Below are 12,555 nucleotides of genomic sequence, written 5' to 3'. Positions count from 1 at the left end.
AAAAAACGAGGTAACAATTCAGAAGAAAAGTATGATTTGATTTTACTAAATAATTCAAACAAATGCTAATAAATTATAATGCATTTTCTCAGCATAACTCATTTGTTTGGAAAGTTATAGGTTAATAGCATTATGATTAGTATTTCTATTGTATTCATTTTGTTAATATAAGTTATAAGGTTATTTGATCCACACTCCACACCAGTGGGTTTTGCTGCCACCCTGTGTTGATTATATAGACTGTAAAAATGCAGTCTATGCTTGAGCACTGTGGTGTAGCAGCTGGTTAGGACTGGAGTCAGTCAGAATCACGCCCCCTTCACTGTCCCTGCCGTGTGTAGGTTTTCTCACCGCTCACACGGAGTTAGTTTAAATACAGGAGTGCTGCACCGGGGGATGGAGTAAAGGCAGGAAGGCATGGATCCCACTGAAGAAAAAACAAGCAAAACGGTCGACATTTATCGCGACACATGGGTCCGCTTCCTAGGTATGTGTTGTCTTATTTTTACACTATGTGAGTTAACGAATGGACCGTACAGGACAGGGAGTCGCGTCACACCGGAGCCGCCGTGACCGCGGAGCTGCATGCTACAGAAGCTAAACGTTAGCATAGCTGGCTAACCACTGTTAAAATCTATTTACAGCAAGGTCATTTCGCTGTCACAGGACGTAATGGACGACGACCAAGACTGGACGACAGTGACGTTGTTGGTGCTTTGTTTCCATGACGTTTTTAACTTGGGTTTAACGTTAGAGTTGTGTCTTTAGCAGCTATGTCTGCCTCAGTACAGGTAACTTAGTTTAGCAAGTTGAGACGGTGAGTCACAAAATAACAAAGAAACGCCCGTGGGCATGACCAGACTGAGAGCTGAGCCACCATGACAGTGGCAGGCACAGCTTCCTGCTTTCATTGATGTCCTGTAATTGAAACTCAGGGGTCGTTACTAACATTGGTTACACTATCACCTAACGAGCTGAAGGACATTCACACTGCAGCAGTTCCCTCTGTGCAGGTAAGTCCTCCTGGTGAACATCATGCCTTAATAAAGGGGTCTTCAACGTTTTTAGGAAAAGGACCCCTTAGCTGAAAAAGAGACAGAGCAGGTACCCATACGACATACTGTAACTTTTACACATTACTTTTTATGACAATTTTAATCTATTGAAGTCATAATTATTGACATTCATATATTTAAACATCATGTGTACATGTTAAACATAGGCCTACATGTGAACTACTTAAGCATTACTATGTAGTACCTTACCTGAAGGCCAGTAAGCATTTCATCAATGTTGTGTAAACTAAATGTTTCTTAATTTAACAAAGAGACTGATTTATCTTTGATAAAAATATGTTGGATTCATGTTTATGCCTATTGACGGACCGCTCTGTTGAATACCTCTGCCTTAATATAATCTGCTGCTTCTCCACAGATTACATTGGCCAGCAGTGGCCATGTAATGTCATCCCCTACATAAAATCATAATCTATTCGGTCACATCTTTAATCCTGCCTGTGCACTTTAATATCCATATGCACGTAAACAGCAATTTAAAAGTTTCCTTACATCATTTTTCTTAAATATCTGGGGGAGGTTTGATCTGAATATGAGCCATGTTTTGAGTTGAACACATTTTAAAAGAATAGTGTAAAATTCCTTTTTTACGTGAAAGTAGGGCTGCCCACTCTTTATTGATTAATCGTCTAACCGGTCTTTCTCGACTAAGAGTTCTTTAGTCGATTAGTCATCTTTTATGCTGTTTTCATGCTGAATGACTCTCTGTGAGCACATATCTGGTACACATGAGATTTAAAGTGATGCTTTTGCATTGATTATTTGTGGATAAAAGAATTACTTTAGTGAAGACAGCCTTACATAGGAGTTATGAAATTTCATGTAGCATTCCTTCTTATACTAGTCATTTTAAGATGAATGATCCCAGTCTCTTCCTCAGTGTGAGGCACGCAGTATATTAATTCTACACTGGTACTGGATCAGGACTTGATATCTGCTGATAGCCAAAGACCAGGTATCGTTATCTGGACTGAAAAAGTCCAATGGGTGCCTTACACAACAGGCCTCTTTACATACACATTTTGCCAAATATGCATTCCTTCCCAGCCTTGGATTCCCCCAAACTCATTTTTCTTTGTCTGGAAAAGATTCTTTTTTAGTGTGAAACTAACTGGGATAGTGATTAAGCAACAAATGCTGGATTTAATCTGAAATGTGGCATTGGTATCCAATCCATCAACTGTCTACTGAGGAGTTCACTACCTGTTGTTGTTTGGACAAAGATCATATATTCACTGACATACATTTTGAACACCCTGACATAATTTATGAGTTTAACCTCCAGCCTGATGGATCTAAAAGCCACTTTTAGACCAAAGTAATTATTGATGGATAACAGCAGAGACAGATGGGACTGACTGTCCTTATAGACGATGCTTTTTCATTCCTGATCTCTTTTGGTTCTTTTTCTCCTACCTTCAACATATAACACACCCTCATGCCTGACAAACAGTAATCTGAAGCCTTTGCTCACAGGTCAGAATTGGACCCCAGCCTATTGTGCCTGGGTATGGCATATTTTATTATTCATTGAGTGCTCTACTGTAAAATAGGCTAATCTTATCTGCACTCGCCTTGTTATCATGTTTTTCATTATATCAGTACAGCTCTTATCTTCTTATGCTCACAGGTGCTTCTGGAGCTCCAGATCCAATAGTACATTTGCTGTCATTTTTACTGCTACAGTATTAAAGCAAGCTGCCTAAAACTGTGTTCTTTTTGCCAGCCTTTACCTCAGCAAACATTTGTCTTGTCATAGTAGGAGAAGCATTAAGGATGGCCTGGTTCTCTTCTAGTGTCCCCAGTAAGTCATCACAGTGTGATAGTGAGCCAGTACAGTGCAATGACCCTGAACCTGAATCGGCTAAATGGAATTCAGCTTCACCCGCTGTGGTGTGTCCTCTGTGTAAAAGCCATGTACCAACATGTAAATGTTCTTTGCGTTTTCTAGTTTTCATTGTTTTAGATTCAAATACATCAAGAGTGCACTATATATAAATAAGTTATTTTACTCTATTACTTTAACAGTTTTTGCTTTAACTCAGTTTCCACTTCTTGTCCTCTTGTTCTTTGAAGAGTTGTGAAGCAAGAGCATATTGCTCATACTGCTGCCTTCTGAGATACACATATTTTCTTTATTGGGATGCTGGGTTGCATGCAGACAGCAACCAAATGTTATGCAAACTCAAATTTTGAATTATAAGCACTTATTGCGTCTGTGTTTTTGGTTGTGATGTTCAGATTTGTCTCTCTTGAGTCATTAAGCATGCCCTTGAGGTTCTAGGTAGTGCTGAGTTTGGAGTTTACAATCATTGTTGGGGTACTGCACACTCCTAAACACAGCCGAGAACGATTCAGTTTTTAGTTTTAAGGGTTTGATGTGCTCTCTGACTACTGCTTAGAGATGAAAAAAAAAAAACAAAGCTGTCATGTGATTCGCTCTTTCAGAGCTGAGGGAGCATGATTCACTCCTGCATCTCTTACTAAAGGCTGCATTTCATTGAAATGCGTGCCTTTAGATAGGGGGCACGTCCATGTACTCCAGTGCTTGCATAAAAAACAATCCTGTTAGCTGTAAAATCCACAGTGCACTGTGAACATGTTAAATTTTCATGCATATACATCTTGCAAGTCATAGGATGCGCTAATACAGCTTCAACCGATAACTCTGTAGCACCTAATGAGACTGTAGGAGATTTAAATAATCCTGTTTTTGCCAAAATAAAGTGTACAGTGATTATCATAGGTCACGCCTAAGATAAAAATCTTTTATGTATTTTGATAATCCACTAATCTGATCTTGATTTGATTGCCTTAAAGACTAATAAGTGTGCTTATTTGATGCATTTATCAGGGAAAGTCCAATTCAAAACTGACTTCCAATGCTAGTTCCTCATCTATGTAGCCGAGGACCATTCAAAATAAGTGCTCACTAAGCGGTATTTCAATGGCTGTGACACGGTGGCTTGTAAAGTAAGGGGTATGTTGAGCATCGCGGTCTTTGCCCAGTGCTTGCCTCAGTTTTGCCAACAAGTACCAGAGAGGGAGACTAATTGGACTTCACCACGCTCTGATAGTTCCGCCATTGGACCAACAATAATGCTTCATGTGTGACTGGAGTTAATTTTACCTGCGGTTTACATGCACTGTGGCATATGGCACAGGGGACTTCCTAATAATGTATCAAGGGTGTTTGAGTAATTCAATCCTTGTTGCTCACCATGTTCACTGACAGTGTCAGAGATAAAGTTGAGTTTATTAGCCTCTTGCATGCTTCAGGACATATGTACTGCAACTTGGAGACACTGAAATTTCATATCACCAGTGTTCCCAGATGTGACAGCGCTGCACAACTGAGCTTTTGAGTATTTAATACATCTTGCTTCAGTCATCTTTTAATACATGTATAGGACTAATTATTTATGGTGTAGACCTGTTATGATACATTAAGAGGAGACTGAATATGTCTTATCTGCATTTGTGTATGTGTTCCCACAGGCTATGCCAATGAGGTCGGGGAGGCTTTTCGCGCTCTGGTACCAGTGAGTTTTGTATGGGGCAGCTATGCTGTGGCCACTGCGTACGTTACTGCTGATGCTGTGGACAAAGGGAAGAAAGCAGCTGAGGTAAGATATTACAACTTAAATGTGTTATTTTCTTCTGTCATAATCATACTGGCCAAACATTATGTTATGAGAAAGAGGTATAAATTAATGTTAGGTCAACATCATCTTAGATCACTGGATCCCAACCGGGGATCAGGGTCCCTACAGGGAACTACAAATAAAAAAAACTGGGTCCCTGAATAAAGAAGCTAGAACAGAGTAACTAGAAGTTCAAATTAGGAAGTAATTGTTATATTTTGAGTATCCACTTAATTGCAATAGCTGTGACTAGGTTCATTTTCTGATTCTGAATCTGTTCCTGTTCCTAAAGGCCCACGGGGACAACCCAGGGAAGACAACACGAGTAGCGGTGGCTGTTGTGGACACGTTTGTGTGGCAGGCCCTCGCCTCAGTGATCATCCCGGGCTTCACCATTAACCGTGTGTGTGCTGCGTCACTACACCTGCTGGGCAGAACCACCAAATGGCCCCTGCCTGTCCGCAAGTGGACCACTACGGTGATAGGCCTCTCTACAATCCCCTTCATCATTACTCCTATAGACAGGTTGGAACTTGTGCATTTGTTTCTTTCTACAGATGAGAATAATGTATGTTGCTTATTATGTAAGATTTGATTTTTCAGGATTATGCTGCTCACGCTTAGCCTCACGAGACCATCCTGATCTCGCGAGCTCCATTGTATTTTGCTCGCAGATCGGTCTGGTAACTTGCGACAGAGAAAATTTGGAGGAGGTTGCCTAAGTGACCAAACCAATCAGCGTTGGTTTTGAGGCGGCTTGAAGTGGGACGCAACGAGAAGCGACTGTTCAGTGTAAACAACATGGCGGCTTCCGCAGAGAAGATGAGCAAAGCAATCGAGCAAGTTGCTCGCTAGCGCTTCTTTCTCTTGGATCCTTCTGTTTGAATATGGACCGGGCACCTGATATTGTGCCTTTTATCTGTAAAATCACGTTACACAAACGGCAAATATCCTTTACCGACATGTTGTCTACTTTGCCTCGACATTTTGTTAGCGCGTCGTACTCTTCGTTGATCTGATTGGTTGATTTGGCCTGTCTATTATCAACTAAGGTGGTAATAGACAGATGATTTATCCAATCAGCAACCAGTATTTTCGCCTCTTCCCAAAAGATCTCCAACCCAGAGTTCCCAGATTGATATGCAGAGAAAATGCGTATTTTGCGAATCAATCCATCTGGCGTAGTCAGGTTAGCTCATGCTGTCTTGCTGCTGGAAATTCTCATTAGAGCATTGAATGTGTATTTATCCGCCACTGAAAACAGACCCCATCGTTCGCTCCTGTTTGAGTAATGTCTCCACTTTCTGTACCCTGTAGGTCAGTGGATTTCCTGCTTGACTCAAGCCTTCGGAAGGTCTACAGTGAGGAAGAGAAGCACAAATAAGGACGGATCGTGCTGGACAAATTGTCCCCTCCCGGGTAGAGATCAGTCCAGTCGACTTAGACCCATGCTGGATATCCACCGCTGTGAAGCACTCAAGAAGTTTGCAGAAGAATTTCTTATAGCAAGATAAAGAAACTTTTATTTTTTCTTTCAGAATTATAACATTTATATGATAAGTAAGTTAAGTTGTTCCTGCAGCATGAAAATAGCCCCTAGGGGATCCTTAACTTTAACCTCTCAGGGCAATCTGGATAGCGACACAAAAAAAAGTATGAAATATGTATAATATTCACAGTGAAATCAAGTATTTTTCTTGCCTGATAACAAGACAGAATTGTCAACTAGTTACACTCCGTTTCCAGTCAACTCAGTGGAGTTGGTGGAGTTAAAGGTGTGGAACCGGGCAAGTATTGTTCTGCAGGGCTACAGTGTGCTGTTATATTCCTGTGAAACAGAGAAAGCCTCCAAGGTTGCCCTCATAGTTTAGAGTTGTGAGCTCACCTCATACACATCCACACTCCCTGTGTGTATTAGCCATATTGCGTGGTACTGTAATGACAGGCCAAAGAAAGTTTGCCATAATGTCCCTCTCTTTTATTACTTGCGTTTTATTTTTTTTCTGAAAACATAGGTTACTGTTACTTTGAATAGATGTTTATGCACTTGTCATTCTACCTTACTGTTGGTCATGGGAGCCAGGGTTTGCACTGGAAGCCTTTTTTACAAAGCGGTTACTATCTATACTACATGGGTAAACTAAAAATACTTCTACAAGTAGAGCTTCACATATTAAAGTTATTCCTTAGCAATCTCTAATTTGTTGCTTAATCTGTCTGTATTCCTACAGCAATACTGTAACTTCTTTAATCTGAAAATGTCACACCCGTTTTTAGATCTGTAACTCATGTAAAACTGCTTTGAAATATACTCCTCAATACACACTTTTAGTTTTATGTGAACTCCGATGTAAATAGGCTTTCCATCAGGAGTTTATCGCCTAGCACATGTACATTCAATTTAGTGATAGACTTCTGAAAAACTCAAGGTCAGTAACCCAACTATGCAGATGGGGGTTAAGGGATTCTTTTAGAAATATTCAGGTATGATTTCTGATGCTTTTCTTTGAGGAGCCAAGTCATTTACTGTATTTCTCATACTGAACTATGCAAGTGAAACTTGGGAAATTGCGCAAATAACAGGGACTGTTAAAAAAAATAAGGTGTGTGGTTACATAATGTTGTGAAATAAGAAGGGAAATCTGATACAAAATGAAACTTGAAATTCGACAAATGGGAACATGCTGTATTGGGAGTGGTTATCGTTGCCAATTTGTGTGTCTGTGTACACCAGTGTACTGTCTTAGCAATATCTTTCATTTAAAGTGTTTGTGTCACACCATTTTCTCTTTGCAGTGGAGGATGTGGTTCACATTGTCACGGAGAGAAATTGCGAAAACTTGGCGTACACCATTTTTGTTTTTACTCGCTGCAACCTGTTCAGATCAGGTCACAATGTACAGTGTTTTTTTAAAATGGTGTTTTACAAAGACAATTGCTCAAGGCTCCATTGTGGATGTTTTCATTCACTTAAGCACTAAAGCTTAGTTTAATGTTGTGTAAGAGTGTAGACTTTTTTCAGTCTGGCTTGTCATAGCAGGGAAAGCACACGTGTAAGTAACAAACGGCCCACAGTCAACATAGTTTCTTTAAGTGTCCCACTAAGCCAGTGAGTAATTGGGCATGGAAACATTGACCTGGAACTAGGGCACTTAAATGTTACGCACCCATAATGAATGTTATTAATTACACATATGCTTTTCCTGCTTTAATAAGCATATAAGTGTATCCCTTGTGAAAAGCTATATACTTTTTGTTCAGTTTTAACATTTCAGATTGTACACAGAACATCATTGTGTTTTTCATTGTTGCATGCTCCAAGTGAAAAAGGAACGGTTTACTTTTGCTGAATTTTCAGTCTTCTCTTATGTGGCAGTTGTGTTCGGATGTGGGTTTTATGAGTCACATTTTCAGCCTTAACTGAAAAAAAAGAAAAAGGATCAACCTCAAACTTTGTTCCGTGTGTTGCAGTTCACAATGTGGAGATTATTTATTTCAAATGTGAAAGCAGTTGTTGAAAGCTGAAGCTCCATTCACTACAATGGACAGCCAATATTCAGCAGTCCTGCTGTTCTGTAACAACTTGACACACTGGAAAACAAATCTGTTGTGGAATAAATAATGTAATGATAAAGATGTGTGAATACTTTTTTCTTGCATCACAAATCCGTTTGAAATCATATTCAATACAAATATGTGTAAGGCAGAGCCACTCTGCAGTGTTTGGGAAGTGATTAACGGCTCACGTTAGTGAAAAATACTGCAGCATCTACACACAATCTGCTTCAACCTTTCTACAGTTGGATTTCAGGTGGCAGAAACCACTTTGCTCTGTGTGCGGGCACAGTTTCCACTTCCTGAGTAACCTACAGTCACATTCAGATGAAAGGTATAATTCAAGGGACGGGCTTAACCAATGAAATGGAAGCACCCAAAAGCACATCAGACCAGGCTGTTTGGGAGCTCACTTGTGGTTATTTATCTTGATTGAGTCAGGAGGCCACAGCTGAAGCCAATTTCATAGATGAAGTGCCCACATAAAGGGCTAAGGAACTCCAAGCTCCAGTAAGCACAGTCATGTTTGTTCTTAATCTTGTGTTCTTGGCTCTTTTGGCCTCGTCAACTGCTCTGTCAGGTAAGAAAAAAAAACAAACTGTGATGTTAATCTAATGTGGGCCTAAATTTGTGTACCCTGCTCCTGACCATGGCTGGATTATGTGACAAAGGGTCCTTGAGCGCAAACATGCAAAAGGTCATTGTGGTCATTTTGTGTCTCTTTTGTTGCTTTGTGCCTTTTTTGTGGTAGTTTTGCCTCCTTTTTTTCATAGTCAAGTCTCTGTGGTCTCTTTGCAGCTGTTTTACATCACTTTGTATTTGTTTTTGTCTCTTGCTCTTGACATTTTTAACATTTTACAGGCATTCCTCGATACATCCAGGGCCGTTGGATTATTGCTGAGGAGACTCCACAGTATGAAGACACTGATGAGCAGTCTATAGCAGCAGTAGAGAGCATATGGCCCGAAAGCCCACCAGGAGTTGTTGAACTGGTGACAGTGGAGGAGCAGAACTTGCGGACTACTCTAAAACCACATTCTATGAAGGAACAAGGTGGGGTGGTAACAGCCGTGTGTTTTGGTCTTTTTCTTAAAACTGCCCATTCCAGACTACATTCGCTAGCAGTACTTGTTTTGTTTCTTGTTAGAGTCGGATGGAGAAGAAGACTCGGCAGTGTGGAAAATCGCCCTGGTAGTGGCCCCCCTGCTGGTGTGTGTAGTGGGATCTTTGAGCATGGCCTATTACATGTGTGTCTGGAGAGGAGGCAGGATTCACTATAAACCTCAGAAGCAGGATTATGCTTAAAATAAAAGGAACGTTGTGAAAACTATTCTCAAAGTGTGTTTTATTTTTTTGGGTTATATTGTACAGATAAGACTTCATAAAATCCAGATAATGAGTCAATAACAATGGACCTAAGAAGGGGGGGGGGGACACAAAAGCAAAACTAAGCTAATATAACTAAGAAAAATGTGACATGATGATGATGGACGCACAGACAATGAGTAGATGTTAAATATGTACTTAAGCTTTGCTTTAATATATTGAATTTGTCATCTTTGGATACTTTTGGAAACCAACAGACTTTCTCTAAGTATACTCAAGTTTTAGTTCTATACAATATCATGACGAGGGCAGTGGTTCATAATATCCACAAATAAAATTAAAAAAATTAGGAATCATGAGGTTGAATATTAACGGCTTCTCTTTAAATCAATCTTTATTTCAGACAAAATATTCAGTTATTGTAATGGCCACTAGAGGTCATCCCTAACGTTGTGTTTGTGCCATGCTCCACCTATCCTCTTGACAGGACTGCAGCTATGACCACCTCTCAGCTTGTGTCATTTTTCTTTAAAATGTGACACACATGCACTGAACCCCTGACTTTGACCCCTGGAGTTGGCTCACTAATTTGGGATAACCAGCATATGTTTCATGATACATATGTTAAAATATAATTTTGGATTATTTAAGAGAATCATTTTATAACTGGCCAATTATCAAAAAATTAATATTTCTGCTGCATAAAACAGTAAAATGTTTTGTTGGCCGATGGACTGCCCACACATGTTACAATAGTCCAAATAGATTGCTCATTGTGGGCATAACCTCTAACTGTGTCATGCTAATTGACCTAAAGCTGTGTTGTATATTCTGTGCCTTGATAAATAAAAGTTGAATCCCCACAGTGATGATTCAGCTTTTTCATTAAAAGCTTTTTCTATATGAAATATTTACAGTATCTGTATTTTTCATCTGTCACCACCAGCCCAAGCTGTTCTTACTTTGCAAACTCCAGTTTATTGTTCGCTGCCTTTGGCGAACATTTTCAGAATGATACATCTTCATCAGAATTATGGCAGGATTGGCAGGCGGGCTGTTGGCAAAACCTGTGTACTGCTAAGAGTAAAGAGTAATGTTTTAATTTAGTGTCAAGCAAGCAGGCTCAGATCAACTCCACAAACATTTATAAGCCCCCCTTGAGCAATATCAGGTGGCATTAGGGGGCCCGAGGAGACAAAAAGCTGATGAATTGAATTAATCTCCCCTACCATGATGGATGGGCCTGTTCGCAGGGGGCTGGAAAATGGGAGCATTGTTCATCTGTCACTCAGATTGCCATGTTCCTCTATGATTTGTGCCTGGGTTGTGAAGGCCACAAGTGGCCAAAAAGACCTCCCTCTCTCCCTCTCACTTGTCTCACCACTTTTTTCTTTTCAGGAATTCCCAGCCTTTCAGTTACCTCCACCCCCACACTGATAACCATACAGCCATCAGGAAAACAAGCCTTCTCTGAGGACAAGGAAACATAAATATCTTTAACACAGTTTATGGGATTACACTGTAGATTGGTCCAAATCACAATATGCAAAATGTGTGTAATTACATTAAAGAGCATACTAAGATTTGAAAAATTAAAAAAAAGTAAAAATTTTTCCATAATTTAATAAAGTGTAATTACATTTGGTACACTTTCTATCAGGTAACACAAAACTGGATTGTCTGTATTATTGAAACTGAACATGAGTCATAAAAAAAAATTTGAGAAGCTGCTTGAAATAATACATATTTTGTATTTGGGTTACGTTTAAATGATTGTCTTTGGGATTTGGTGTGTGTGTGTGTGTGTGTGTGTGTGTGTGTGTGTGTGTGTGTGTGTGTGTGTGTGTGTGTGTGTGTGTGTGTGTGTGTGTGTGTGTGTGTGTGTGTGTGTGTGTGTGTGTGTGTGTGTGTGTGTGTGTGTGTGTGTGTGTGTGTGTGTGTGTGTGTGTGTGTGTGTGTGTGTGTGCATTTTGCTGTTCCAATACAAATATGTCTTGGACACAGAGAAAGTCATGCAATGTCTTAATTTCTATCCTCTTTCCTTACCTTAACTATAAGCTCCATATAAGTAGAAAGTGGAAGAACCTGGCTAACTGGAACTCTTATTTGAGTTACCTTGTTTGGGTTTCCAGACAAAGTGAATATTTTGACTCTAGCTAATCTTATGTTTCATTTAACCTTGTGTGTCTAGAGTGATAGATTAACATGTAAAGCCTTCTACGCTGCTCATATTAACAAGCAAAATGTAATCCAGTTTTGGCAATGAACTTGCCTGTTTCCTCTGTTTCCTAAGATACAGAGCCTGTTGCTTGAACTGAACTGTAAATTAAGGGGGGGTTCTGTCAAGCACCTGCCCCTTCAAAGGCACCTGCCCCTCTAAAGAAACAGGTGCTAAAAGGTGATTCAATAGAGAAAACAGAGGTCTGATTTCTTCGCTGCTTTTGTGCTATGTGTTGATTAAAAACGAGATAAGATGATATCTGTTACATGAGAACAGAGGATACTGGAAAAGACTAAATAGGAGGTAAAGCTGCCATAAATGAATACTGCAGGTAAGCATTACCACTAATTTGAAACTGGGTGCAGAAGTCCTTGGCCGAGACAAAAGCTGGCAATCAATTAATACCAATCAATATCCAATAAGTTCCAATTGGATTCTTGGGAATGGAGGGGCATCTTGCCCGCCATGCTGCATGCTGGGATAGGTTCCTATCCCATCTAGGTAGCAGGCATATTGCAGGGGGCTGAACCAAACCAACCCTAAACTAGACAGGGTAGAAAAAAAATGCATGCATGGTTGGAAAGCAGCTGATGGATTATCCGTATTGAGAGTGGCTTCTGGAAATTACAACAACAACTTTATCAGAAGAGCATCTGCAGCCATGCAAGCTGCTCTGTGAGTTTGTAGCCGAAAGGCAAAGGGATACTTCAAGCTTAACGCTAACATCAGCATG

The 12,555-nt window shown here is 40.1% G+C and overlaps 1 protein-coding gene across 1 annotated transcript; it reads left to right on the top strand.

Moving 5' to 3' along the window:
• Positions 1-359: 359 nt before the first annotated feature.
• mtfp1 (mitochondrial fission process 1) lies at positions 360-8,354 on the top strand. The gene is made up of 4 exons (XM_083929428.1): positions 360-487; positions 4,575-4,702; positions 5,013-5,245; positions 6,038-8,354. The coding sequence occupies exons 1-4, from the start codon at positions 418-420 to the stop codon at positions 6,102-6,104; spliced, it is 498 nt and encodes a 165-aa protein (XP_083785554.1). The 5' UTR covers positions 360-417; the 3' UTR covers positions 6,105-8,354.
• The last annotated feature ends 4,201 nt before the right edge of the window (positions 8,355-12,555 follow it).

This window comes from Echiichthys vipera, assembly GCF_963691815.1.
Source record: "Echiichthys vipera genome assembly, chromosome: 16".
NCBI lineage: Eukaryota > Metazoa > Chordata > Actinopteri > Perciformes > Trachinidae > Echiichthys > Echiichthys vipera.
The sequence above is the reverse complement of the archived record's forward strand: the minus strand, read 5'-3'. Positions and strand labels throughout refer to the sequence as shown.